This window comes from Fonsecaea multimorphosa, assembly GCF_000836435.1.
Source record: "Fonsecaea multimorphosa CBS 102226 unplaced genomic scaffold supercont1.3, whole genome shotgun sequence".
Lineage (NCBI taxonomy): Eukaryota > Fungi > Ascomycota > Eurotiomycetes > Chaetothyriales > Herpotrichiellaceae > Fonsecaea > Fonsecaea multimorphosa.
The window spans coordinates 1226041-1252570 of record NW_015971637.1 but is presented as its reverse complement, the minus strand read 5'-3'; the positions used below and the strand labels follow the sequence as shown (position 1 = coordinate 1252570).

The window sequence follows — 26530 nt, the reverse complement described above, 5'->3', positions numbered from 1 at the left end:
AGCATTGCAGTCCTCTCGAACCTGGTCTGCCACATCTGCTTGCTTTTCTCTGAGTATCAACGTCGGAATCTTTACTCACTGCCACATCCACTTTTGTTGGTATTGATACCTTCTCTCGCGGTCTTCAGTTGCAATGGCCGAGAAGCTCGCGCAGCCTGCGGTGACAGAGAAGCCCGAGCCACACATCTCCGAGAAGGATGCAGACGTGACTTTCCATCTTGTGAAGGAGTATGGAGAGTCGGCTGGTCTCACCCTAGATCAAGGTGGTGTACGCAGACTTAAGCGCAAGCTGTACTACGGCCTTGTACCGCTCTTGTTGGTGATCAATTTGATGCTTTTCGTAAGTTTCCCACCCAAAAAGGGGATGTCAAGGAACGAATGAAAAACTAACACACACATGATAGATCGATAAGGCGACCTTGGCTTATGCTTCGATCTTGGGTCTGTTCCAGGAGACTGGCATTGGCAATGGACAGTATAACAACCTCAACACGCTCTTCTACGCTGGTACACGCAGACCCCAACAGCTTTGAAGCAGCGAGCCAATGCTGACTCTTGTTCCATAAAGGCTATATCATCGGCCAGGTGCCGGGCCATTACCTTATTCAACGAGTGCCTCTCGGCCGCTTCATGGGGGTGACCATCTTCCTCTGGTCCGCCATCGTCTTCCTCCACTGCACGGCAGGAAGCTACGGCGCCTTGATCGCCCTGAGGTTCTTCTTGGGCTTTGTCGAGTCAGTGGTGGTTCCCGCGATTGAAATCACCATGGGCATGTTTTTCGTCCCGCACGTCCAGGGCCTCCTTCAACCGCTGTTCTGGATCTCGTGCATGGGCGCACCCATCCCAGCTGGTTTCATTGCTTATGGCCTCTTGTTCAGCCACAGCTCCGTGCTACCCTGGAAACTCTTCATGGTCGTCACGGGAGGTCTGACATTCTTTCTTTCGATCCTGGTCTTCTTCATCTATCCCAACAACCCGGGTGAAGCAACGTTCCTAAACCTGCAGGAGAGACTGTACCTGGTCAAGGAGATTCACGACGCGACAACCAGTTCCATCGAGTACAAGAAAGTGAAAAAGAGCCAGCTGTGCGAGGCCATTCGAGATCCCATCTCGTGGCTCTTCGGATTCCAGGCCTTTACGCTGATGATCTCCAACAATATTGCATACCAGCAGAACCTCCTCTTCGTCCAGATCGGTGTCTCCGACCTCGGCTCCACCCTTGTCAGCACCGCAGGCGGTGGCTTCGCCGTCGCCTGTTGCATAGTCGCCACAATCCTGCTGCACTACGTCCCATGGCGCAAGGCCTACTGGGGAACCATCTGGTGCCTTCCCGCAATTGCAGGCGGCATCGGCATGGTGGCGATTCAATGGGGCAAGACAATCTCCCTGCTGGCGTGCTTGATCCTCGCCGGCAATACCTATGGCATCACCTACATCATTGCCTTGGGGTGGACCACGTCGACCGCCGCCGGATACACGAAGAAACTCGCCCGCAATGTTTTCTTCATGGCTGGCTATGGCATTGCCAACTTGATCTCTCCCCAGATCTGGGTCCCATCAGCCGCTCCCCGCTATTACTCGGCGTGGATCGTCCAGATCGTCATCAGCTGGGTGGGCACCCCGGCCATACTCTTGGTGATCGACTGGATCCTCTCGCGTCGGAACAAGGAGCGCCGCGCGTGGATCGCAGAGCAACAAGCTGCCGGGAAGACCAGGACGGGTGTCATCGAGCAGATTGACGCCGAGGGAAATAGGACTGAAGTCGAGGTGGACATTTCTCTGCTGGACTTGACGGATCTGGAGAACAAGTATTTCATCTACCCTCTCTAGATTTCGTTGGAGGGCGACGATGGTACGAAATAGTCCGTCGGTCGTAGCCCTTCACCATCGTTGACGTTTAAGAGATAATGGTAGTAAACTCATGAAATGCGTTTGGAGAGGGAACGACTTTTGCTGACGGGAGAACACATGCTATTCATGTGATCCACATCTCCTTGAAGGTGGAATGCTCCGCGGACAGGAGCGATAGAGAGACCCCGAACAGGCATGGTAAAGGCTTTGTCCGCAAGGAAGCGTTTCTTCATTTCACGCGTCTTGAGCGTAGGTTCTCACAGTCAGCTATGAGTCCAAAAGAGCCAACCAAAGTCATTGGTACTCACGCAAACGGCAATACTGGACACGACGTGGGGCCTCGTGTTCAGACAAGTGGATCGTCGACGATGGCGTGCCATGAACCGGTTATTGCGATTGTCGACAATGTCCGAAACACCCCGCGAATTGCATCCGGCCTTCAGGATGCAAGTGGCAGCCGTGCCAGAGTTGAGGAAATGGACAGATCGCAAGGGGGAAGGTCATCGAGATCAAAAAATCACTTGTGCCAAAATTACCTTGCCAGTTCACAACTTTGAGAAGTGCAATATTTGGAGAGGTCTTCTGGCACACGATGGCGGAAATACCATACGCTGTGGTATCGAATGGCGTGACTTCCACTGGCGATACCTCGGAGAAGATGAAGGAGAAGAAACAGATGATCCTCAATGCCTTTGTGATGAACACACCAGGTCATCTCGCACCTGGGTTGTGGCGCCATCCTCGCAACAAGACAGACCAGTACAAGAAGCTGTCCTTCTGGACGGATCTGGCGCAATTGCTCGACCGGGCCCATTTTCACGCCATGTTCATCGCGGACACGCTCGGGCCTTACGACGTCTACAAGGGCCCTGCAAACGTGGTGCCCGCGCTGTCCTCGGGCGCCCAGTTCCCTGTCAACGACCCCTTGTACCTGGTCCCGGCCATGGCTGCTGTGACCAAGAACTTGGTATTTGGGGCGACGGCCAGCGTGACTTACGAGAAGCCGTACGCCCTGGCCAGGCGGCTGTCGACCGTCGACCACCTCAGCGAAGGTCGCCTGGCGTGGAATATCGTCACGTCGTACCTGGACAGCGCCGCCCGGAACCACGGGTTGAAGGAACAGATCCCCCATGACGAACGGTACGCCATCGCACATGAGTACATGGAGGTCGTGTATAAGCTCTGGGAGGGCAGTTTCCGCGACGACGCCGTCCTAGCGGACAGAGATGCTGGCGTCTACATCGCAGCGGACGGCGTCCGACAAATCAATCACAAGGGCAAATACTTCGAGGTGCCCGGTCCGCATTTCTGCGAGCCCTCGCCCCAGCGCACACCCTTCTTGTTTCAGGCTGGCGTGTCCGAGGCCGGGAATGGTTTTGGAGGTAAGCACGGAGAAGCAATCTTCATAGGCGGCCAGACGCCAGAAGTGACCCGCGCCACCGTCGAAAATATTAGGAAAGTTGCCCAGAGCGAGGGACGCGATCCTAACCACATCAAGGTCATTGTCGGCATTAATGTCATAGTGGCACCTACTGACGAGGAAGCGCACAAAAAGAGGGAAGACTATTTGAGATACGCTGATCACGAAGGCGCCCTGGCTCTGTTCGGAGGGTGGACTGGCGTCGACCTCTCAGGCTATTCGGATGACGAGGACTTCAACATGTCTGACTCTCCACGGGTCCGTTCCATTGTACGCCGATGGTCGGCTACTGTCCCAGGCACCGACAACTTACCCTGGACGAAACGAAGGATCGTGGAATACCTCAGTGTCGGTGGACTTGGGGCCAAGGTCATAGGAAGCCCAACCACCGTGGCCGACGAACTGGAACGCTGGGTCGAGGTCTCTGGCGTGGACGGATTCAATCTCGCTCACATCGCCAACCCGGGGACCTTTGAGGATATCATCGAATACTTGCTGCCAGAGTTACGGCGCCGCGGGCTCTTTAGATCGGGTGTGGACAAGGAAGGCGCCACCGCGAGGGAGGTCTTTCTGGGGACGAGAAGGCTGCCGGATGACCACCCCGGCTCCAAGTACAAATGGGCGGCTGGCGAGAAAATGCCTAGATATCAGGTTGAGGAGCCAGATTCAGTTGCTGCATAGTGTATTGGGACAAAGACAGCAATGCCGTCTTTTGAAGATCACTGTATGTGGAGCTGGTCCTTGGACGACAGCTTGGACAAAGTGGAAAAGGAGACCGGACGCCGGCCACTATTTCAAATGCCATGTCCTTGAACTGTAATTCCTTGCATTATACTTTGTTGCTTCGCTGTTACTTGTGATATTGCAACCTCATTTGGTCAGAGCACGGGCCATTCATCTGTCTCTGCAGATTCGAGGAATGGGTCCCCTATCCTGCTCCCAACCTGTGCAGTCTCAGACCGAAACCACTGTCGCTGCTTTGGATCTAGCCGCCTCAGACTCGAAGCGAGGGCCAATTGCCAACACACCAAGGCCGCGGAACAAGGCTTCATGTCACTGTCTGGATTTACCATGATCAGGCTGCTGCTCCCCATTCCGGATTCTTGTGAAATCTTGAGCTTCCCCAGCGCAAAAGGGATGGTGAAGGCCAAGCGGTCCGCCATGCAATTGAGAAGAATCGACGACTCAAGCCATTCTCGTTGTCCATATTGGGATCCGAGACAGGACGGCTGCCGACAGATCTCAAGCAACTTCAGCCGCGTGCTGTTGATTAGCATCCTTGTCGCAGAGTATTGGCTTGAGACACTGGCGTAACCGACTGACTGAAAGCTGTAGACCGTTGGACAGTAAGTGTGTCTCTTGGGCCAAGGACCTGGCTCCGAAAGGGTGTGTCTCTGGTGGGCCCATGCGGGGGGAAACGAATCTGCCCAGTCTCGCAATGAACCATCAAGCTCACGCCCCTGACTCACCAGCTCTAGCACCGAGGCAGATAATCCATCATGATCCTCCTGCAGCAGGAGTTGCTCACATGCATGATGGAGATTGACGGCGCCGACGAAGATACGGTCGAAAGCCAGCTCGAGACCGTGTTCGCCGAAGCGCTCGCCGTCCAGTATCCAGTCCGGTAGCTGTAGGTTGTGCCGGAGAGAAGATGTGATCAACCCTCTGCGGCCGAACCTGATGATGGGTGTGGCGTGAGACATCGGATCCGCATTCTGGATCCAAACCTTCAATATTGCGAGAGCTCCCTCAAGGTGGAAAGACCTCTGCAGCGACGCAGTTGAACTGACTGTAGGTCTTGTCGCCTCGTAGCGGCCCATGAGGAAGACAGCCATCAAGCAGGCGTCGACCTCAGCAGCAGATGGGCGGACACATGCCGGCGAGTCGAAGTCGGAGATGCGCTGCTTGACCATGCGCAGAAGGACCGCGTATTTCCTCGACGCCTCCATCCCGGCTTCCGGGTGCCGCTTGACGCGCGAAAAGACGTTCATCGCCGTACACGACAGAGCCAGGTCCACCATGGCGGATTCTCTCCGGGAGGAGGCTTTCCACGCCGCGATGCACGCGCACAAGCTCTTTGCAACGTTGGGAACGTCGTCCGACACAAGCACATGCTCCTGCCAGAAGTACGCGACGGCACGCGCTTCCAGGTCGAACTGCGGGCGCAGCAAGGTCAGACTTGATCGCGGCCCTCTCGGCCGTTTGACCTTGCCGCTTGCAAATGCGTTCTCGACGTTGATCACAAACCCGGGCTGCTCGACCACGCTGGTGGCGAGGCAGATTTGGCCGGTCTTTGTGCATCTCAGACAGTTTGGCTTGGTTTCGTCGCACTGCAGCTGTGGGTTAGTCGCTCGATTGGAGCAGAGGAACGACAATTGGGTGGCTGCTTACTTACCTTGACCCTGCGGATCTTGCATGTTTGGCAAGCTCTGCTGGAGAATGGCATTAGTTAGAACCCTCTCTAATCGAGGGCTACGCAGCGAGTGTTAGATAGAGCAGTTGCACGTCGGCGGCGCCGTTGAGAGCGCCATGATCACGGCCGTTGGTTGTTTCTGCGCCAAGGAGGAGGCAGGGAGGTTCAGGTTGTGTTTGTCGTCCTCGAAAAGTTTCTCCTGATAAAGCCTAGTTCGGTACCGCTTCCCCACTGCCCCACATCTTCCGGGCTTGGTACTATTCCGATGAAACGACAGTCTTCCTCGGTGGGCCTAGCATACCCTTCCCAGCTCCTGGTACTATTGGCGAAGAACTGGCAGGGCGGGAAGCGTGGATCGCTTGTGGGTTGCAATGTATTGCATCAGAAGAGTTCTTGTAGGAAAGTGAATACTCCCAATATCCGACCTAGTCCCTTGCTGGAGAATCTTTACGACCGACAGCTCTTGCATTTCTCATCTCTTACAAATGTACTGAGGTTTATCGTGCGAGAAGCGGCCGCTGGCAGATGGACAAACATGCCACTACCATCATCAGGATATAAGAGAGACATGGTTTCCGTGGATATAACCCGACTGAGCCGCCGTTGTCTCTTCTTTGACTGGTGATCCAACTACTGATTCCGATCCCAACGCTGAATTTGTCCTGATATTCTCCGGTACGCAAAAGAGGCCCAGAATGTCTTCAGAACTGAAACCGATCAAAGTCTGGGGTGAACCTCGATCTTCGAACCCGGCAAAAGTGGCCATCTTTCTAGAAGAACTGAAAATTCCATACGAAGTGGTTCCAGTTCCGTTCTCTGATGTCAAGAAACCCGAGTATCTCGCCATCAACCCCAACGGGCGTCTACCGTCGATTCATGACCCCAACACCGGTCTCACGCTTTGGGAATCTGGCGCAATCATCGAATATCTCGTCGACAACTACGATCAGGAGCATAAATTGAGCTTTGCCCCGGGAACAACCGAGTTCTGGCTCGCCAAGCAGTGGCTGTATTTCCAGACATCGGGACAGGGTCCGTACTACGGTCAGGCGGGTTGGTTCAAACTGTTCCACCCGGAAAAAGTGCCGAGTGCACTTGATCGTTATCTGGAAGAGATGGCGAGAGTGACGGGTGTCTTGGAAATGCACCTGGCTCAACAGAAGGAAAACAACGCTGTTGGCAACGGGGATGGACCATGGCTTGTTGGCAACAAGCTGTCTTATGCCGACATTGCCTTTAGCCCCTGGCAGTACACAGCCCTCAAAGTCTTCGACAAGGAGGAGTTCGACCAGAGCAAGTTCCCGTTGGTGGATGAGTGGTATCGCAAGATTGCTTCCCGCCCGGCAGTCAAGAAAGTGTGGGAAGGCTCTGAGACAGGGGGAAAGGAGTGAACATGATCGACAGGTTTCGAGGCAGAGTGTCTTTGCAGGTTCAGTCTTGACATCTGAATGCATTCATGTGTAGAAGGCGATCCAAGGTCTGGACAGACTCGGCCTGGAATTGAGAACAACTTGTCAAGTCTTGAGGTGCAAGAAGCGTGGAATCCGGGAACTCAATCTACCGCTTCGTTGTTGCACTGACAATTAAAGCTGTCGTTGTATCTGAAGCCTTTCTTTGCTTCATCGATAGTTATGAGTCGTGTGCATCCATATTGATCCAACTCTGCATTACGTTCCTAACGACCTGATTCGCACAAGACTAGACAACGCTCCTAATTGTTCAATCAAACTCAAACAAACCATCTGGTAATCCATCAAACCACTTGTTTGCAACAACATTCGTCTCAGTTGGATTGAAGGGAGCAGTCTGATTAGTGATAGGTGACGAATGCAACGAGAGCATATTGAAAAATTTTCGTTAGTAGAAGAAAAGCCACGATTTCTGCCTAGAGGCTTGCGGACAAAGCGGGTCACGCTTCCGGGCACCAGGTGAGGCACTGATGACGTCGCAAAGCGCAGGTCCGCAGTTTGCCGTTGTACGTAGTATATGCATATAGAGCCGGTCCGGGTGCGCTGACACCAGTCCATGAAGCTGGAAGTCTTGCGAAAGAAAAGCAAATATATAAAAGCTACGTAGACGGACGGATGAAGCGAGGAGAATAAGAAGTATTAAGAGTCCCCAGATAGAGTTTCGGGAATGGATACAAGTTCAAATCGATTAACAGCCGAGTGCTGCACTCCGTCCCCTTTTCCATCGACTTATCAATTCGGAGCCAAAGATAAATTCAATAATTAAAGGGGCAGGAGGGCGCCGTCGGCAATTTGGCCGCCGCCCTTCCGCCGGCGCCATATTACTAGGTAGAGGAATGCAGATAAGGGGACGGCCACCAATAACAAACCCGTGCCCTCGTGCTTCAGTTGACTATGAACTGGAGCCAGTGGAGCCTTTGGAGATGCGCGATGAAAATACCTAGATTTGGAAATATATGCCCTTTTCGCATAACAACTTCGAACGAATAAAACGATCACTCGCTCCTTAGTACAGCACCAGAACAGTCCCATGTCGAGTTCAACCCGTTGCCTTGTCGTGTAACACAGTCCTGTCCTGGCCTCGAGGCATGGCGGCGGTCGAGATTTTCAAATTCCCCATATCCTCCCCGGCTGATACGACGCCGCTGGACAGGCTGAAGGACGCTGGATACGATGCATCCCAGATCCTGGCTGTGGTAGGCAAGACGGAAGGCGTGTTTTCCCCTCTCTCTATCCCTCCCTCCACGAAAGGGGCGCAAGAATACAAGTCCTGACATGAAATTCTTTTCCCAGGGAATGGCTGTGTCAACGACTTTTCCCGCACGCTGGCTTCGGCCGTGTGGGAATCGCGCATCCCCAAGGACGCCGTGACCATCTTCTCGGGCGGGACTGAGGGCGTGCTCAGCCCGCATGTCACGTTCTTTGTCCGGGCACACAACGGTCGGTCCACGGGACTGGTCACGTCGATCGGACGCACGCGCAATCTGGAACCGCACGAGGTCGGAGCGCCAGAGCAGGCGCGTCAGGTGGCGGGGACGGTGCGCCAGATGATGCAGCGCGCCGGTATCACGGCGCGACAGGTCCATCTCGTCCTTGTCAAGTGCCCGCTGCTGACCTCGGCGAAGATCGAGGCCATCCGCGCACAGTCGCGCGTGCCCGTCACCACAGACACGTACGAGTCCATGGCGAAGTCCCGGTATGCGAGCGCGGTGGGCATTGCGCTGGCGCTCGACGAGCTGTCGCTGCCGGACGTGCAGCTCGAGGGCACCCTGGCATCGCAGGACACGTGGAGCGCGAGGGCGAGCTGCAGCAGCGGCGCGGAGCTGGAGGACTGCCATATCCTCGTGCTGGCGACGGACCCAGCCCCTGCTGCTGCTGCTGCGGGGGGACAACACCGTGGGCAGCTGCACGCGGTGTCGCGGCCCATGGCGGACGCCATCGATGCCGCGGCTGTCCTCGACCTCCTCGACAAGGTGAAAAGGGACGGCGGCACGGTCGTCCAGGTGTTTGCAAAGGCCGAGGCCGACCCGCGCGGCCGTGTGCGCTCATTGTGGCGCCATACCATGAACACCGACAGCGACATCCACAGCACCCGCCACGCGAGGGCCGCGGTTGGTGGCCTGCTCGCCGGACTGGTCGGCGATTGCGAGATCTACGTCAGCGGAGGTGCGGAAGGTCAGGGCCCGTCTGGCGGTGGTAGTTTGTGTGTGGTGTATAGAACTCAATAAACTACCTACCTACTCTAAGTTTCTTTTGGCCAGCTTCCTTCCTTCAGGCTAGTCCTCCATCCAGCAGACGCCTGTGGAAACTCTCGAGAACTTTGCGGTAAGGATCAGGTATTGTGTCAAAGGCGATGATGCCGGTGGGAAGGACGATGTAGAGATCATGGGCTTTGCGACGTTTTAAGTCAGGGAGAGGGGAGAGGATGATCGAGTCTTGGGTGACGATGACGGAGGGGAGAAGGGAGGATTGGCTTGCTACCGTATGGAAACGTATATCGACACGAGGCCGTTGGAGAACAGGATGCAGGAAGTTTTCGAAGGTGGAGAAGGCAAGGATCATTGAGAGATGTATAAAGCATTCAATACCCCCGACCGGCGCTACCATGATCAGACAGGTACACGATTACATATCCACAATGAGAAAAAAGAGGCTTCATCACAACATTACCGGTGCCGTCAATCATCATGCTTTTCACTCCCAGTCAGCCTCAATCTTTTTCGTTGATCCGTCTGTCCCAGTCCTCCCCAATCTTCAAACTCTCCACGACTGCTACTCTCTTCCCCAGTCCTGTCCTCTCTTCTTTCTGCCACCACTTTTCGGTCGTCCTGTGAGTCACGGATTCGTCGTCTGTATCGATCAATCCACCATGGCCACCTTCATCACCAATCACAATGACAGTCTGCTTTACCCAGCCAGAAAGATCTGAGACAATCTCGCCATCACGACCGCAAAGGGACTCTTGGATATACACGACCTCTGGCGAGAGGCTGCGAAGGATATGCTTGTGGCCATTAGGTGAGGTGTAGGGCAGCACCATAGTATCTTTGTCCACAATGCCCACGGCTTGATTGTACAGAGTCTTGAAGAGGGAAGTTGGCTCGTCGATCGGATTCGGGTCTACTTGTGTAAGTATGCCATCGTTGGGGAAGTCCCCGGGCGTCTGGGCAGGAGTTTGTGCATCTGCATGACTAATGTTGGAGAATGAAGATGCCATAGACTGTGAGGGTCGATTTGTTGCAAGGCTGAGTGGATGCGTTTTGAGCTCCGGTGCGTAGATCAGGACAAAGACTCGTGTTGTCCCCGGTTCGATGTATTCCGGAAGATGCGAAAGGATCGACTAAGAGCCTATTAGCATTTCAATTTACAGGCTTGGAAGTAGGATACCAACTTACCGCATGTTGTCCGATATCTGACTCGGTGTCCGGGTCCACTCCAACGGCTGATACTACCACAGCAACCGTCTTTCTTTTCTGGTGGGCAATAGAGGCCGACCTGGGCAGCTCTATGCTCCCGGAGAAGAACTCGTCAGCTGTGCCGCGCCTCTTGATGCCTTGTGTGACCTGGCGGTCATTGTCTCGCTGTTCTGCCTCCTCACTCCATCGTTCATGGTCTTCATATCCTTCGCCACCTCCGCCACTGAGGGTGCTTATGGCAGCACCCACCATCGCACCCGCCGCTGCCGTTGCCGAAGCAAATGGCTTGTTGGCCCAGTCATACGGTTGCGCGGGAGCCTGGCTGCGCGATCGGTCGCCTGAGGGAGTAGTTGATCGACCGAAACCCAGTGCGCTGGACATGCGAGCGACTATACCAGTCTCTTGTTGCTCTTCTACCATAGTTGAGCGGGTTTGGTACTCCTCTTCTGTTCCACGCCATCCTGGAGGAGGAGGGCCGCCTTGAAACCCTCCGGGAGGAGGAGGACCCTGAAAACCGCCCGGTGGTGGAGGCCCTTGGAAACCACCGGGTGGAGGAGGTGGGCCGAACCCCCCTGGCTGTTGTGGTCCAGGTGTCATAGGCATGGGAGCACCACCTGGAGGAGGTGGTCCTCCTTGGAAGCCAGCCGCCATTGGCGGTCCAGGAGGTAGAGCGCCACTCATCGATGCATAGCCTGGAGGAGGAGGACCTCCCTGGTATTGTTCGTCTTCACTTGATTCCTCATCATCTTTCCTCTCACCCCAGACCCATGCAGCAACACCAATCGTTGCTGCCGTAACAGTGAGAACAAGGGGCACCCAATACCCAAATGTCGACCTGCTGCCTGAGTATCCATACCCGCCAGAGGTGGTTGTTTTTCGTTTGCGCTCCGTCACCGTATATGAGTAGGACATGGCTGCGTCGGAAGGTTACTTGAAGCGAACGGTTCGCAAACGTTTGTAAGGTGAGCGCTTTGAGCTCGAGTGAAGGGCCGAGTCAGCGTCGAGTTGGAAATGGTCGGTGTTGGGAGAAATGCTGGATCGTCCTTTTGTTTACTTTTCTTCAGCCGAGGCCCGCTCACACGGTAACGCGGCGACTCAAGGGCGATTTCAAGGGAGCGCAAGATATTGCACCACAATGATCGTGTTCGTGATTCTCATGAAGGCAAGAGAAAGAAAATAACAAAGGTGGAGGTAGAAAGAAGGAAGGCAAGGTGTCAAGGTGGTGAGCTGAGCACCTCGATTCAATCAATCCGCGTGGCTGGAAGTTGCATCTCGTCCCCAGCCTGCACTTTCCCCACACGGCAGTATGACGCCCTGCGCTTCTCGACCAAAGAAGGAGAATTCCCCAAGAGCATGCGAATTCAATTCACGCATTGTTTCTCAGAGCCTTTCCATGATATAGTATAATGGCTAACGCCTCGTCGACCCGTCGGCGTCAACCTCGATCTCAGCCCGAGGCGTCCAAGTCTGCTACCACCTCGCCAACAACGTCGCCCGATGAGCCTGAGGACACAACATCCCGAGTCATCTCTCCCCTCGATATCCTAAGAGTCATACTCACGTTGATATTCGCCTCCTGCCTGCTCTCATACTACCTCACTTCCGGAACATCCCTGCTCTTCAAATATGAACCGTGGTTCCTAAACCCATCTAAGCTGGCTCACTGGTGGATCGGGCCAACATTTCTCACACCGGAGCAGCTGGTACTCTACGATGGCAGTGACCCTGCGAAGCCTATTTATTTGGCAATCAATGGGACCATCTTTGATGTTTCCGCTGGAAAACACACTTACGGACCTGGTGGGAGTTACGAAGTGTTTGCAGGAAGGGACGCCACCAGAGCCTTCGTGACTGGATGCTTTCTTGACGATCGGACTGGGGACTTACGAGGGGCGGAGCTGATTTATATCCCCATCGAAGACGATCCAGATGAAGACATATCGAGTGGTGCAAGGAAACTGCGCGCAGAGAAAGAAAGACGAGAAGCCAAGAAGAAAGTCTTGGATGAAGTGCGAAGATGGGAAGAGTTCTACAAGAACCATAAGAAATACTTCGAAGTCGGAAAATTGGTCGGCGTTCCAGAATATACGGACGACCCACCGACGCTGTGCGAGCCAGCAGAGAAGGGAAGGCCAAAGAGGAAGAATATGAATGCCAAAAAGGAAAAGAAAAAGGATGCACCTGGAAAACCTGTACAATAGAGAGCAATATAACGGTCACGATAGGCACGGCAAGAATGGACTACATGATGGCATTGACGAGATATTAGTGGCATTGGAGTCTTCGATTCCTTGTGTTTATCTGCCGTTTGCTGGAACTGCTGTTGCAAGCTCCTAGTCAGCAAGATTCACCCGAAGAGACCACTCAACCCAGGATTTCGCAAGCGCCAATGATTGATGGTGAAAATGGTATTCCTCCTAATCCAGCTTTTGCTGAACAGGTGCGATATCCTTTTTGCAAGGTGAATCCTCAGCCCGGTCTATTGACCTGACGTTTCCCATCCCTGTCCCATGCAATATCATCAACATCATTCCACGCCGAAGAGCGTTCCCTGGAGGTGGTCCTTGCTGTAGCTCTCGCCTTCGTTTTTTCTGCTCAATCACCCGCGCCCCTCTCGCCGTCCAGGCATCTAATCACCACCAGCAGCCGCTCTCGTGTAGATGCTGCCCTTGCTGTGTGCCACAACTTTCCTGATCACGCCCCTCTCCTCGAGATCTGCGAGCGCCTTTCTCGCGAGCGACCCATTGATCTTCAATCGGTCGACCAGCACGGCGACGGTGATGAGGCGGTACGATTGGACGTCCTTGTTGAGTTTGTCGGAGGTGGCTTTGTCGAGGACAACTGCGTGGTTGGCCTTATCCTTGACTATAGGCCGAAAACAAAAGCAAAGCAAATTGTCAGCAAAGCAGGTCAACAAGGGAGATTGCGCTGAGATATAACAGCCTAACAAGGGGAAAAGGCGGAGGAATGGTGAGAAATTTGTCGGTGGAAAACGTACCCTTTCCCTTGGACCACTTCTTCTTTTGCTTCTTGCCGCCGGAGGATGCTGCGGGCGCCTGAGTAGGTCAGCAATGTGCGTCTCAAATTGATTGATCGCGGACTGGAATGGATGCGCATACCATTTTTGCGGTGTTTGATGGTTGATAGAAGGAATGAATGAGGAGTGGAAGTTCCTGTCTTTGAGTGATGGAGAGACTTGTTACGCCCCCGCAGGGCCCATGTGCGGCCACTAGGGCAAAGGTCTTGGCATTGTCGAAAGCCAACAACCCTGCCCCCAGTGACTTGACAATTTATGCTTGAACAAGGCCTACGAAGTACAAAGTCATGGTCTGATCGGATTCTAATTCATTCAGGGGCATAATCCCCTAGATCTAGCTGGAATCATCTGACTTCTCCACGAAATCAGTGTCTGGAGCTGAATTCAAGACTTTTCTGGGTATCTCAATTCCCTCGCTCATGTGTACCACACGCAGAAAAACATTTTGATATGCCCTCTAGTAGAAGAAGCCGATGATTTTTCCAGAAACATGCTTCCGTCTGGCCTCCTCGTGATCCATGATTCCCGCGCTAGTAGTGAGAACAATGTAGCCAAACTGACGGGATGGCAGCAGCTTGACAACCCACTTCTCGAGGTCACGGAGCTGGACATTGTAGCGTGGGGAGATGACGCCGGTCTTGTTGAGACGGCCGTTGAGTTGGATAACAACTTTGCCGCTGCGGTGGTCGTCAACCTCTTCGAATTCGCCGATATAGCCTGTTGACAAAATAAAGCCGTCAGTCGATGTTAGAGATGCAGCTTGAAATGTTGCGACCGAATAAACATTAAACAAACATGGATGAAAGAGAAAGCAAATGTGTAAGACTCAGTCGCAGAGGAGAGTCAATCTTTCGGGCACTTAAAGGGCAAAGGTCGTGGGGTGCAATGCTTTGAAACCGCCGCCTAGTTATCAACCCGACAAATCTTGGAAAGTGTGTATTATGCCAGGATCCTCCTCTTTGCAAGCCGTCAGGGAGCGTAGGGCGTTAACGTACCGTGTTTCTGCATGACAGACAGGAATTTGATGATGACCTTGGAGCTGGGTCGGATCATGCATTGGCGCTTGCCGGCCTTTTCGGCATTGTTGATGCTCTTGAGAGCGTCGTTGAGAACAGATGTCTTGACCATTTTGGCGGTGTTTGAGAGCGCGTGAGATTCTCAAGTTCGTTTGGCGATCGAGGAACTTGAGGTATCTGCAGAGCGAAAAAGCTTGTTAGTCTTCAGAAGCCTTCGAGCCGGAAGAGTGCCCAGTGAAGGGTTCTTCAGCTCGTGTCGCGAAGGATAGAGCGTATCCTAAACTGCAGTGAACCTGAAAATGCTACAATCCAGGATTTGCAGTCGGATTGCTCATCCTAGGCTAGCTGAAGAAGGGCCGCATTGTTTACATACCTCGAGGTAGAGAAAGCTGTTGACGGTGTGAAGTTGTCGTTGTTAGAGGTGCAGAGAAATTCTGACTGCGCCCATTGCAGATCGATTGAATTTCGGTTGTGCACCACGCCAAGAATTACGTGCGCCAACCCCAATTGGGAAGTTTAGTGGAACGAGGCTCGAGCACAGCCTTGTCTCATTAATGTGCCAACAGGTGATGTGCTATCCAGGAGTTTCGAGATTTGGACACTTTATGTTTGAAGAAGTAGGATTGTTCAATGTGCGACGGGCATTGAAGTGGAATTAACTTGTAAGGTATCTAAATCCTATAGTAGGAATCGAGCATGTCTATAAGTGAAACTGGGGAAGGACATCACCAGGAACATGCACTAGATGCGACTTCTTTGCGAGCGATACCGATCAAGGGGACCGACGCATCAAACGGAGTTCTTCGTGATGAGGAATTTCCGAGCAGGGTCTCCCGCTTGTCGGACTCGGGTGCTTTCTTGCATGTGGCTGTAGAAACTGGCCGTTGCGCCATAACGGTCTCTTGGTCGACACATTTGAGCGTTGTGTTAGCGGTTGAAATCACAGATTAGGATTGACAATGATGGTGAGGATCATAAGCGCAAGGAGCAACTGATCAACTCGTTCAGGAAACAGCCTTTTATTTCACAGAAAGGGTGGTAGCGAAACTTACGAAAGCCACAGCCGGCATAAAGACGAGCACCACCCACCCACTAGTGGCGATCTGCTTTCTCTGAGCCATAGCGCTCTGACAAGCAAAAAACCTCCATGCTCCGGCGAGCGTGATGGCGACCCCTATGACTAGCGTCACCACCGCAAATGGGATTCCCAGATCATAGTCGCTCAGTATTCCCCGAGGAACTGGATCGTGCTTCAACCTGTACAGCTGGAGGATTGTGATGGCAAAGTTGGCGAGGGCCGAAGACGTTCGGATGTACCCAAGGAAGACGCGTTCATTGGCAAGATGGTCTCTGGCGGCGCGGAGAGGGACGTGGTGAGTGAACAATGGGGACAAGGACTTCGTCCAAGTTCGCCAGGGAGACTTGTGCGTTTCTCTCGACGCTGTATTTTGAGGAATCGCATCGGATGACGAATCGGCCTGAGTTGGTTTCCTTCGCAATGTATTCAATTCAAGTTCCTCATGCTGCTCTCCGCTCCCTCTCGCCGGGCTGGTCAAACTATTCCTACCATCATCCATGGCCCGGATATGTGTTGCATGGAGTCCATATCGAGGTCGGTGACTATGCGATCGTAGAGGATATATGTTCTGCCATCCAGGCTAAAACTTACATTAGGGGCAGGCAGGAGGCTTTTAGGTGCCGCTGCTTTATATGGACTATACTTCTCCGTATCTTAGGTATGCACTGGTCTACACGACGGAGCATTTAATCAAGAGCGTAATCTCATAGATTGCTTCTTGGTTCTCGTTGCGGGTCTGAATGTGGTTCACTTCCGCCTTGGGGAGCAGGACTCGATATTGGATGAAGAGCCCGTTGGACTTCTAGGTGCCGCTTCGACTCTTCACGGAAGCGAAGACATCGAGTTAGCTATTCGAGAAATCGAGAACGCCTCCGTCTGTAAAGATCGAGCTGTGCTGACTGCTTCGGACGATCGTTCGAAGCTGTTTGAAGGATATTCCTGGAGATATAAGCAGGGGAAGCTAGGGCGGGACTTGGTTCAGAGCACTCGAAACCAAAATCGGCCCAGCTCAGTTATGCTGGAGAATCTGGCTCAAGGGGAAGGACAAGATGCAAATCTGTGCACCCCAAATGTGAGCGGACAACTTGGAGCAGTTGGTGCTCAAATTGGACCGCAAAGAGCTTTAAATGGAAAGTGAAGATATGAAATCAATATAAGGCTTCAGAAATCCTGGCAACCAGCTGCCTCACCTGGTAGTGAATGAAGTGCGTGTGGAATTCTCACAACAAATTCACATGATGTGTTTCTCGCGAGCAAACACACTCACTTCTCAAGTCACGGCGTCACGGCGTCACGGCGTCTTTGTTCAAGTTCTCGCTCAGCGTCCGCCGCGATGTCAGCGTCTCTTCTCACAACAACGGTCCGCATGAAAGACCAAGACGCCAACGGCGTGTACTTTTGTGAGAATTCATGGCACACGAGCTACTCCGGGTGCGTGTATGAGGAAGAGAACTCGTCGATGACCGAGCAAGAAATCGCCGAGTTCATCAGACATTCAAATACTAGTCTGTACGAGAAACTGAACGGCGTCCGAATCGCCAGCTCACACTTACCTTGTGATGATGACGATCATCATGGAGAAACGGGCGACAAGTCTGGCGACGCGGACGGTCTGACACCAGAAGCGATCGAGATAGAGCCGGCCTCTCTGTCCTGTGAAACAGACATCAGACTCGACAACCACACAGCTGGCTCCTCCGGTGCTGATTGCCCAAGTGAGACCGACCTCACATACACTTCCAGCCCGCCACCGACCCCTGCGACGGAACCAATAGTTATCGGTACGCCAGATTCTTTCCAAAAAGTGCGAGGGAGGGACTGACATGTCAGGAGCAGGCAGATACCACTTTAGCTTCTATCAGCACTGCGAACCAGGCACTGTGTATTGCTGCTCCTCCCCAACCTGTCCCAACCCTCGCAACGTGATCCCAGTCGGCAACTACTTCGGCATCATACGCGATCAAGGGCTGGGTGAAGAGAAGGATGATCAACTTACCGAGTACAACCGAACCGCATATTATTGTCTCGACTGTCTCGACGAAGTTGTGGACCGTGAAGAGCATCTGGTACAAGGGCAGAAATTGATGGTTCCGCACCCGCAGCTTGTCGATGGCGATGGCGCACAGCCGGGCAGGAATCCGATTCTTCACAAAGCCCTGGAGATGTACCCGGTGCTGCAAGAGAAGGACTTCTTTTTTGTGCGGGTCCCCGATGACGAAGCGTCTGATATTAAGCCAGGAGAAGCCTCGAACTCGAAGAAAGTGATTCGTTTCCGTCGCCAAAAACAACTCGAGACCCACCGCATCACGCAAGAGTTGAGAGAGCAACGGTTCACTCACCTCCACCGAAAAAGAGAGACCAAGCCTGATCCATCTGGCCTCAGGATATTGCCTCCTTTGGAATCGCAGCCATACAGGGAGCGATACAAGAAGCAGGGTCTCGAGTGGGTTGACCGGCTTGAAGGATCCGAATCCAGACAAACCAGGCGTGACGAAGACAGACCAGCAGCCACCAACAATCACACTTCCACTCCAGCTCTTGAGATGGTGGAAATGCCGGTCTGTTATTGCAGGGAGCCAGCAGATCAAGGGCCCATGCTGTGCTGTAGGTCCGCATCGTGCATGTTTGGGCCGATCCATTTTCGGTGTTCAGGTCTCAACCAGTTGCCGCTAGATACTGAGGACTTTTGGTGCGACTACTGCATGAGTGACTCCACAGGTCACACCGAGCAAGTCTGCGGAAACGGAGTGGTGGGAAAACGCACCTCTGCTATGGACAATGTCTTGAATATATCCGATGTGGGAACTGATGATGGAGATTCCACGATTACGGCCAGTGAAGACGAAAAGGAGGAGGACAGCGAAGTTGAAAGCGACACTGTTCAGTCTGCGCATGGGTTCGTTGCAGTCAATCATGTTTCTCCTGAGGCGAAGGGTTGAATCGGCACTGTCAGCGATACCGTTCGAACGAGAGGGTGTCTCCTGAGGGCAGGGGAGATGTTCGTTGTTGGATAACAGTGCTGTAACTATCGGCCATGGTTGGATTATGGTGATTGGAAGAACGAAGACATGGAATCCAAATGACGCACGGTCTGTCATTGTATGCCCACAGACGGAAGGCAAGGAAGGCAAGGGACTGATTGCGTGTCCAAGACACAAATGAGATGACAAGGTAGTTGCTATTGTCTCGCGGCTTCCGCTGTGGTGAATTGTCATTGCCTCCGAGTGTTAGTGAAGGCCAGCACCGAAAGATCCTCAGCTCGGCTGTTCTGCCTCAGCACTGAGCGACAGCTTTTCCATCAAATTGTTCAAATTGCATCTTTTGCCCATTAGCAATTTCGAGGGGCCTTTGCTGGAAGTTGTCAGCGAGCCGTTCGAGGTCTAGATCTCGAAGTAGCCGACTCTACTTGATGCGTCTTGTGCATCTCAGACGTCCTAGCGTGAAGAGAAGTCCTGCTATTCCCGAGTTATTCTGAAATGTCCGATGGGAGAGCGAGACAAGGCTATTCAGTTATACTAGGCAACTTGGGGATTGTTATCGTATATTGAAACAGACAAGTTATAGTAGAATTAATCCATTGATGAAGAAAAGTTGCTCCTGCGCCTTTGATTCGATCTTTCTTGGCCTTGCGGTCTCATCCTATGGTCTTTTTAAGATTCATCAAGAGGAAAGTCAATCACAAGGCCGACCTACCGAGCAACATTACAGCCTTTCCACTCAATTCGAGCAAAGCACGCAAGATGTCCTGCTTCCGAGCTGGCGGCCAGAGACGCACAGATGCTGTAACTAATGAGGAAGTCAATAGGATTTCTGTCCCAACCGCAAGCAAAATTCCAGCGCAGTCAAACCTTCCACAGTCTTCGGCAGTTTTGAGTTGGTGAAGCACATTTACCCGTTTCCTGAGGCAGACGTCAATAAAAGATAGACCCTAACCCACAAGCTCCAACTTCAGCGTCCTCCAGAAAGTTCGATGCTGATGGTTAGACCCTCTCCCCACTGGGTGGGTTCGGCCACTGACGAGTAGTCATGTTCATTGCATGGGTTTTTGGAGGCAGAAGTTACCGTTTGGAGGCAAGTTGTTCTGCTAGAAACTCCGGTGTCCCTTCGGCCTTTCCAATGCAGTGTGCAGCGGGATCGACATGACGTTGCAGGGCTGAAACGTGTGTCGTAGAGCGGCTCATAGAGCTTTCGTCCTAGAGAACAAACTGCTGTACACGGCGTCAACGACGGGTTGCGCGCTGATCTGCCTACCGCCAAAATAGCGTCCGTTTAACCCTTTGATGGCATTTTCTCCTCCCGAGACGCGTTCAAACTTTAGGTAGATGTCGCCTTGGGTGTTGGGGTCGAGGGCGATGTGCACAACGTGGCCGTATTTCTCCTCGCATTCTGCGCGGACGTCGTCTTCCAGTTCTTTGATCCAGGCTTCACCTTCTTCCCTGTTGATATAGTGTTAGCAATAAAGTTCAAGGGCCGTCGACAACGGAGATGAACTTACTCAGCAGGATCAAACATATTACGAAGCAAAACACATCTGCTTGCCTGGCTGACATTGACGGGAAGCGGTTTGCTTTCCTTTTTAGTGGGCACAGCGACGCGCTTCGTATCGGTTTCTGCAGATGTGTCATCTGTCCTAGCGAGTTTCCGCATCAATGCATCTCGGCTATAGTTGTTGAAATTCACACCAGCGACATCTGTGTCATCCAATGCACTTGCTCCACCGGTTCCCTTTTCGTTGTCGCGGCCACCGGCACGATCAAAGGTGCCTCCAGATCCTCCGGCGTGAGAGCCACGGCCACCAGAGCCTGAGAATGCCGAGCCCTGAAATCCAGGCGGAGGATTTTGGCCTTGAAAGCGTTGCAGGAGATTGGCAGTCGACTCGGGAGTAAATTTGTCGTTCCCGAGTCCAACTCGGATTGGGCGGCCTGCGAGGTCAAAACCATTCATCTTTTCAAGGGCCTCACGTGCTTGATTCGGGTCACGGAACCTAGCCAAAATTAGCACAACGGAGAGGAAGACCCTGGGACGGCACTTACTGTACAAAGCCATAGCCACGACTACGACCACCCTCGTCCTTCTGTAGTTGCACAAACTCAAGCTCACCAAATGGCTCAAACACATTCTGTAGATCTTGTTCAGTAATGCTGAAGTGTATGTTGCCCACATAGAGACGGTGGAAAGGGATGGTGTTGTGATTGCTGGTAGTAGCCTCTGGGTTGCGAGCTTGTCGATTCTTTTCTGCTTCAGTGAGTTGTGCAATTATGGGAATGCCGAGGAGTTTCTGTCCGGTCATTTGAATGGCTAGTGGGACAGACTCTTCGTTCTTGAACTCGACATATCCGACACTGTAAATGTATTAGTATGAGAACGAGCCATATGGAAAAGGGGGGTTGCGTGTTTACCCTTTAGAACGACCACTGACTCGATCCTTGACGATCTGGGCCTCTGTAACAGGGCCCACTTTCTCAAAAAACTGGATCAATTCCTTGGTGCGCAGACGAGCGGCAAGTTGCTGAACAAATACGGTTCTCCTGTCACGCTCATCCTCAGTAAGTTGTGGCTCAGGAGTCTTGCTCTTGACGCGCTTTCTGGGACTTCCCGAGCGACGGCGGTCCCTGTCGCGATCGCGTCGGTAGTCGTCATCTTCACGCTTTGATCGTCCACCCGGTCGGTAATAGCGATCGTACTCTGGGGATCGAGAGCGTCTGCGATGATAGTCGTCGTCACGTTTGGAACGTCTTCTATCGTCTTCCCGGTCACGGCTGCGGCTTCTCCTCCTGCTGCTTCTGTGACTGCCGTTAGCACTGCCATGCTCGCTCCTGGGACTCTTCATCTCATCATCACGCTCTCGACGGTGGTCTCGGTCTCGGCTTCGATCTCGTCTCTTGCGGTCCTTGTCACGATCACGGGAGCCATCACGGTGTTTTTCCCTGTCACGACGATCGGAGCGGTCGCTACGATGACGGTCATCGCTATCGCGGGGAGAGTCTTTGCCTTTGACATCGTTCGTGGCAGTGGAATCGAGCAACGCCTCGACATCGAGCCCTGACATTTTGAGGAGCAGTTGGTGGACTGTTTGACAAATAGAGTTGATTGATGCAGGATAGAGTAGTTCACTTGGATGTGGTCAGAGTCGGAATCGGAAGCAGGGAGTGCGCGGGCAAACCCTTGCAATGTGCAATGTCCTGAAGTGCTCAACTACAGAGTCGAGTTCAGTATGTGGAGATCTTGTACCCGAGCAGACGAGTGTCACGACGCTCGCTACTAGTAGGAATGACTGAGATCGAACGACAAGGGCGGGAGGAATGGTTGTCTGTTGGATACTGTCGTGACTGTGTGGAATCAGAAGTTTCTCAAGGTCAAGGCAGCACGGGACGAATCTGGGCTTGGCGGACAGAGGCTGCGAGGGCCACGTGGGAAATGAGACACAGTCACGTGATCCACCCGGGCCGCTAACGAGGCTGCCTTCGCTCGACCTTCCCGCGTGAGGCAGCCTTGTCACCAGCCTTGCGACCGCAAACCAGCTTGCCCTTGCAGACCCTGTATGGATTCTAAGCTCCTGCTATGGTAAGACGAGGCTATGAAGTTGCTCCGGGAACTCTGTCGGGCTGGACACATGGGAGACTGGATTAGGTTTTCTTGGACATGAATGCAAAAAGACGGGGTCCACAATGAACCTCGGGAAAGAGTATCCATCTCCACCTTTCTCAATCCTTGGCCTTTGCTCCGGGATGTCAATAAGTGGATGGTGTCGTAGTTATTTGTCCTTGCCGAGTATTGGGAATTCAGCTGATGAGATAAATCTCCAGGCATGTTGTGCAGGAAATAGGGCCAACCTTTCAACCCTCGAAGAACGACTAAGGCTAACATATCCAGTCCAACTCACCATGTCTCGATCCCAAGCCCATGACGAACGCAACCAGGCGCTCCGGGGCGGCTTGAGCTCCCTGGAAGCTGCTATGAGTGTTTCTGTGCCTACCAAGGATACAGTTGCGTCTGAAAGCACGAAGCTAGGTCAGACAGTGAGGACGGAAGATGTCCCAGACAGTGAGGGAGCAAAAGTTCATTGGATAGGGGACAGTTCTGCTCCAAGCGTGATTCTATATTTTCACGGTATCTGAACAGCCCTGAATTGGTTACTGCCTGATTTTTTCTTTCTTCCGATGACACTCCTGGGCACAGTTGACGTTTGAAATTATGATCAGGCGGAGGGCTCGGCATTCCCGCTATGCCAGGGCATATTGCTTTCTTGGTGGATACTCAGCAGAGATTGGCAAAGGAAGGCAAAACGTTCTCCATTGCTTTCGTTGAGTATGGTGAGAATCAAATGTCAATTCCATGAGCAGGACGCATTGAAGATTGACCTGCTACCCCGTAGGCCTATCGCCCCAACATCGATTCCCAACGCAGTATCGACAGGCTGTGCAGGCCCTGGTAACTGTTCTGCAATCTGGTCGCAAGCCATCAGATGTGAGAGATTCCTGTCACTCCTCCTCCTAAAAGGAGTGATTGCGAACTCCCTTGTTAACAAGATCAACAGGTCATCATTGGCGGCGACTCTGCCGGTGGCAACTTAGCTGTCGGGATCCTCTCGGCAGCAATACATTCGCATGCTGGAATCCCCACCTTAAAACTCGACACTCCCCTGAAAGGCGCTCTCCTAATATCGCCTTGGATCGACCTCTCCGTCGGTTCCAGCAAATCCTGGATCGAAAACAAGGACAGGGACATCGTTTCCACGGCCATTATCCCCGAACTAGTCAAGAATCTCGCTTCCGACGACGAGCGCAACGAATTTTCGGATCCCGCCCGTGCCGACTCGAAATGGTGGGCTGGAGCCCCGGTTAGTTCTATCCTTGCGTTGGCCGGCATGCACGAGTTGTTTTATGACGACATCAGAGCATTCTGTCAGAAGCTCAAGGAGGCTGGGCTGAATGTGGAGACCGTCGAATGCCCCCAGCAGGTGCATATTGACTGTATACTTGATGCCCAGTCGGGTTTGGAGCATGCGACCATGTCTCATGCAATATGGGATTGGCTGAAGAAGGTGCTGTAAAGCATTTGCAGATTCGGACAACCGTAGGCTGAAAATCTCCGTGTTCGCGGCCGGAGCCAATGTCTACTTTTCCTCCACTGCTCCGAATTCGGAGTATGCTTGTTCATTTTGCTTGCACTGATTGCCTCTTGCCCAATACCTTACAGCCTGATGGACGCCGATGCTGCGAGAGCATATGACCAGAAAATCCACTTCCCCACACCGCTCCTTGCCTAATCATCCTGTGGTCGTAGATTTGGTGTTTGCGATGCGATGGTGTAGATATTTCTCTCGCGGAACCGGCTGTTTTTAAATGAGTGTTTGACGAGTGGGTCTAATGGCTTGCACTGAGCTGATGGTCCCTGAGAGATTGCCTGCTTTTTGAGCAAGATGATTGCTGCAATGTAGCATTGTGTTCCTGTAAACCCATGACAGCCAGCAAACTTTAAGTATTCGTCTTTTGTGTACAAAGCTTCGACTTCTGATCCACTTTGGTCCGGAAGGGCAACATCAAGAAGTACTGCCTTATGAGCCCTGGCTTCTTTCTGCTCCATTGTCTAAACGTACCTAGCATGATTTCTTCTGACACAAACCCGCAGGCCACGCAAAAGCAGGGAGTCTGGGCCGAGACTTCAATCCTGCCTCCTAGGCAGAAGATATTTTGTGTTTGAAGCATCGAAAGGAGGTCGAACAGGCCAGGAGGGAAGCAGGGTGTGTTGGTGCGGAGGTGGCAGCTGGTTGTGATTCACATACTTATGGAAGGATCAGTTTCCCTTTCATGATAGTGATAGCTCTTGAGGAAGGATAGGAGTAACGATACGGCAAGTTCAATCTCTAGAATGGCAGTCAGAATGAGGAGACAACCCACGCATCTGATGGGGAAGTAGTCCTCCCTTTGAGCTGAGTGCTTTGGCTCCAGGTCAGGAAGCGAAAACAGAGGTAGACGTTGCTTTCTGGCACGCTCACTAAGGAGTTATGCGTCGTGCCTTAATCATGAAAGGAGCCAGAAAAGACAGCAAGGACCAACAGGGGGGATCGAAGTGGCCATGATTGTGACTTGTGGTTGCGCAGTGCCAGTCAAGGTGAACTCCATCAGCCGCGTGCGGCTTGCTTCTCCTTTTCCTCCTCGTTGCTGGCCACCCCGATTGCCTCAGCCGCATGCCCGAGCCGCGATTGCTCCCTCCAAGCATTCCTCTATCGTGTTGACGCGGCTGGTGAGCGTCAATCACGCCCAGAATCGGTATAGCCCACGGAAACCCTGTCAGGTCAAATATAAAAACCGAATTGCCAACTGGCGAACTTCTTCTTTCTTCCTTTCATCAACCACTTCTTCCACCACCAGTCACCGCAGACGTTAACATCTTCAAACACTTGCGTTCTCTGTCTCTTTTCTTCTTCAGGGGGCTGGCAAGCACACAACGTTGAGACAGAGAGACCATACTGGTCTTGCAGCTTGTCCTGCATCTCTGTCTCAACGTTGTGTGTTTGTCAGCCCTCTCCATCGACTTACCCAAGCGTCGACAGAGCAGCGTATGCTCAACAACAAAGTGTAATGTCTCCAGAACTTACTCCTGAGATGCAAGCCTTGACTGACCATGCACAGAGTATATAAATAAAGGGATGCTGAGTCTGGTGAGTCCCTCGCATGTTGCTCCCTTTGTCCCCTTAGCCTTGTTTGCACATCATCCTGGACGACGTGGAAAGAGGAGGAAAGACCATATCGCGCCTTCTGAATGCACAGACATGACACGATGCCAATGTCTGAGAGTGGCATCAGCTTCACAGCAAGCATGTCATACACTCTGGATTCTGCAAATCCCGGGACCGAGTCACCTCGCTCTGCATGTTGGACAGCAGTGCAAGCAAACTGGAGTGCCTCTCCGTGCCTCGCCATGCAGAAGGAGGCCAGATCGCCCACAAAGCTCTCCAAAGTCCCCTAGAGTGACATTCGCCAATGCTGTCACTCCAAAGGTTGCGCTTCCAGGATTTTGAGCTTCACGCATGTCCCTGTCACCGCCTCTCACACACCAGTCGTGTCTTCAGAAGTCACCTAAAAGGGTGAAGGAATCCTTCAGTGACTGCTCGGCTCGCAGTGAAGTGACAAGTCGTTGTCACCAATGCCCGGCTGCCTGAGCATGTGCAATTCTTCTGGAGAGGTCGCGGGTATATAAACCCTCTGTGCTCCTCTGGATTGTTCTGTTCTCTCATCCACTCAGCATCTGGTTTTTGTTCTTCCTTTGATCTTGTTCATCGCCCTTCTGAGACTCTTGTCCAACACAAAAGACACTTCACAGGGCATCATTTGACCAAAAGCATTTCTCTGGCTCAGCAAAAGTCATTATCTGTGCGGCAGTTTGGCAATTTGGAAGCTTTCCACGTCGTCCAAGTCGTCTTGGCATCAGGAGTTATAAAAAGCGGCCACTGACTTTTTTCCACCTTCAGTCTCTTTCCTTCGTCCTGACAAAAGTTGCTCTTCTGATCCTTCAGGTTAGGCACTCTCTTCTTCTTCGTTGCTGTTGGCTTGGGTCTCTCCAGTCATCACCTAGGGCATCTCATCACCGCCATCTCACTGCCGTCGTCGACAAGACCGCGCTCCTTGAGCAGTCTTGTTCTGAGGCAGCAGCAAGAACCTGGCATCCTTGGTGTACAGACCCGAGAGTTTTCACTGCACATTATTGCAAGAAATCTCTCCTTCCTGGATCTTCTGGCTCATCCTGCTCCTCGAACCGTCGACCTTTTCAAATTTTCCAACTCACGCCACGCCTTCCTGCCTCACCTTCTCCAATCCAACATCCGCT

General features: G+C 52.7%; 15 protein-coding genes across 15 annotated transcripts; 9 read left to right on the top strand and 6 right to left on the bottom strand.

Moving 5' to 3' along the window:
* Nucleotides 1-133: 133 nt before the first annotated feature.
* Nucleotides 134-1830, top strand: Z520_02259 (uncharacterized protein; the record flags this gene model as incomplete). Its single annotated transcript, XM_016772773.1, has 3 exons — nucleotides 134-340; nucleotides 405-507; nucleotides 569-1830. 3 exons carry the CDS (start codon nucleotides 134-136, stop codon nucleotides 1828-1830), a joined length of 1572 nt encoding a protein of 523 aa, XP_016636243.1.
* Nucleotides 1831-2443: 613 nt separating this feature from the next.
* On the top strand, nucleotides 2444-3952 carry Z520_02258 (uncharacterized protein; the record flags this gene model as incomplete). The annotated part of the gene is made up of 1 exon (XM_016772772.1): nucleotides 2444-3952. One exon carries the CDS (start codon nucleotides 2444-2446, stop codon nucleotides 3950-3952), a length of 1509 nt encoding a protein of 502 aa, XP_016636242.1.
* A 197-nt stretch (nucleotides 3953-4149) lies between these two features.
* Nucleotides 4150-5717, bottom strand: Z520_02257 (uncharacterized protein; the record flags this gene model as incomplete). The annotated part of the gene is made up of 2 exons (XM_016772771.1): nucleotides 4150-5601; nucleotides 5667-5717. The coding sequence occupies 2 exons, from the start codon at nucleotides 5715-5717 to the stop codon at nucleotides 4150-4152; spliced, it is 1503 nt and encodes a 500-aa protein (XP_016636241.1).
* A 662-nt stretch (nucleotides 5718-6379) lies between these two features.
* On the top strand, nucleotides 6380-7075 carry Z520_02256 (uncharacterized protein; the record flags this gene model as incomplete). Its single annotated transcript, XM_016772770.1, has 1 exon — nucleotides 6380-7075. One exon carries the CDS (start codon nucleotides 6380-6382, stop codon nucleotides 7073-7075), a length of 696 nt encoding a protein of 231 aa, XP_016636240.1.
* A 1166-nt stretch (nucleotides 7076-8241) lies between these two features.
* Nucleotides 8242-8427, top strand: Z520_02255 (uncharacterized protein; the record flags this gene model as incomplete). The annotated part of the gene is made up of 1 exon (XM_016772769.1): nucleotides 8242-8427. The coding sequence occupies one exon, from the start codon at nucleotides 8242-8244 to the stop codon at nucleotides 8425-8427; it is 186 nt and encodes a 61-aa protein (XP_016636239.1).
* Nucleotides 8428-8703: 276 nt separating this feature from the next.
* On the top strand, nucleotides 8704-9381 carry Z520_02254 (uncharacterized protein; the record flags this gene model as incomplete). Its single annotated transcript, XM_016772768.1, has 1 exon — nucleotides 8704-9381. The coding sequence occupies one exon, from the start codon at nucleotides 8704-8706 to the stop codon at nucleotides 9379-9381; it is 678 nt and encodes a 225-aa protein (XP_016636238.1).
* A 482-nt stretch (nucleotides 9382-9863) lies between these two features.
* Z520_02253 (uncharacterized protein) lies at nucleotides 9864-11481 on the bottom strand (the record flags this gene model as incomplete). The annotated part of the gene is made up of 2 exons (XM_016772767.1): nucleotides 9864-10493; nucleotides 10549-11481. The coding sequence occupies 2 exons, from the start codon at nucleotides 11479-11481 to the stop codon at nucleotides 9864-9866; spliced, it is 1563 nt and encodes a 520-aa protein (XP_016636237.1).
* Nucleotides 11482-11975: 494 nt separating this feature from the next.
* Z520_02252 (uncharacterized protein) lies at nucleotides 11976-12770 on the top strand (the record flags this gene model as incomplete). The annotated part of the gene is made up of 1 exon (XM_016772766.1): nucleotides 11976-12770. One exon carries the CDS (start codon nucleotides 11976-11978, stop codon nucleotides 12768-12770), a length of 795 nt encoding a protein of 264 aa, XP_016636236.1.
* A 428-nt stretch (nucleotides 12771-13198) lies between these two features.
* Nucleotides 13199-13691, bottom strand: Z520_02251 (40S ribosomal protein S25; the record flags this gene model as incomplete). The annotated part of the gene is made up of 3 exons (XM_016772765.1): nucleotides 13199-13434; nucleotides 13568-13625; nucleotides 13671-13691. The coding sequence occupies 3 exons, from the start codon at nucleotides 13689-13691 to the stop codon at nucleotides 13199-13201; spliced, it is 315 nt and encodes a 104-aa protein (XP_016636235.1).
* A 372-nt stretch (nucleotides 13692-14063) lies between these two features.
* Z520_02250 (40S ribosomal protein S22) lies at nucleotides 14064-14734 on the bottom strand (the record flags this gene model as incomplete). The annotated part of the gene is made up of 2 exons (XM_016772764.1): nucleotides 14064-14323; nucleotides 14602-14734. 2 exons carry the CDS (start codon nucleotides 14732-14734, stop codon nucleotides 14064-14066), a joined length of 393 nt encoding a protein of 130 aa, XP_016636234.1.
* Nucleotides 14735-15562: 828 nt separating this feature from the next.
* Z520_02249 (uncharacterized protein) lies at nucleotides 15563-16199 on the bottom strand (the record flags this gene model as incomplete). The annotated part of the gene is made up of 2 exons (XM_016772763.1): nucleotides 15563-15613; nucleotides 15675-16199. 2 exons carry the CDS (start codon nucleotides 16197-16199, stop codon nucleotides 15563-15565), a joined length of 576 nt encoding a protein of 191 aa, XP_016636233.1.
* Nucleotides 16200-17033: 834 nt separating this feature from the next.
* Z520_02248 (uncharacterized protein) lies at nucleotides 17034-18639 on the top strand (the record flags this gene model as incomplete). Its single annotated transcript, XM_016772762.1, has 2 exons — nucleotides 17034-17481; nucleotides 17537-18639. 2 exons carry the CDS (start codon nucleotides 17034-17036, stop codon nucleotides 18637-18639), a joined length of 1551 nt encoding a protein of 516 aa, XP_016636232.1.
* Nucleotides 18640-19877: 1238 nt separating this feature from the next.
* Z520_02247 (uncharacterized protein) lies at nucleotides 19878-21749 on the bottom strand (the record flags this gene model as incomplete). The annotated part of the gene is made up of 4 exons (XM_016772761.1): nucleotides 19878-20136; nucleotides 20196-20684; nucleotides 20734-21042; nucleotides 21100-21749. The coding sequence occupies 4 exons, from the start codon at nucleotides 21747-21749 to the stop codon at nucleotides 19878-19880; spliced, it is 1707 nt and encodes a 568-aa protein (XP_016636231.1).
* An 835-nt stretch (nucleotides 21750-22584) lies between these two features.
* On the top strand, nucleotides 22585-22818 carry Z520_02246 (uncharacterized protein; the record flags this gene model as incomplete). The annotated part of the gene is made up of 1 exon (XM_016772760.1): nucleotides 22585-22818. One exon carries the CDS (start codon nucleotides 22585-22587, stop codon nucleotides 22816-22818), a length of 234 nt encoding a protein of 77 aa, XP_016636230.1.
* Nucleotides 22819-22925: 107 nt separating this feature from the next.
* Nucleotides 22926-23753, top strand: Z520_02245 (uncharacterized protein; the record flags this gene model as incomplete). Its single annotated transcript, XM_016772759.1, has 3 exons — nucleotides 22926-23013; nucleotides 23076-23167; nucleotides 23238-23753. 3 exons carry the CDS (start codon nucleotides 22926-22928, stop codon nucleotides 23751-23753), a joined length of 696 nt encoding a protein of 231 aa, XP_016636229.1.
* Between the last annotated feature and the right edge of the window lie 2777 nt (nucleotides 23754-26530).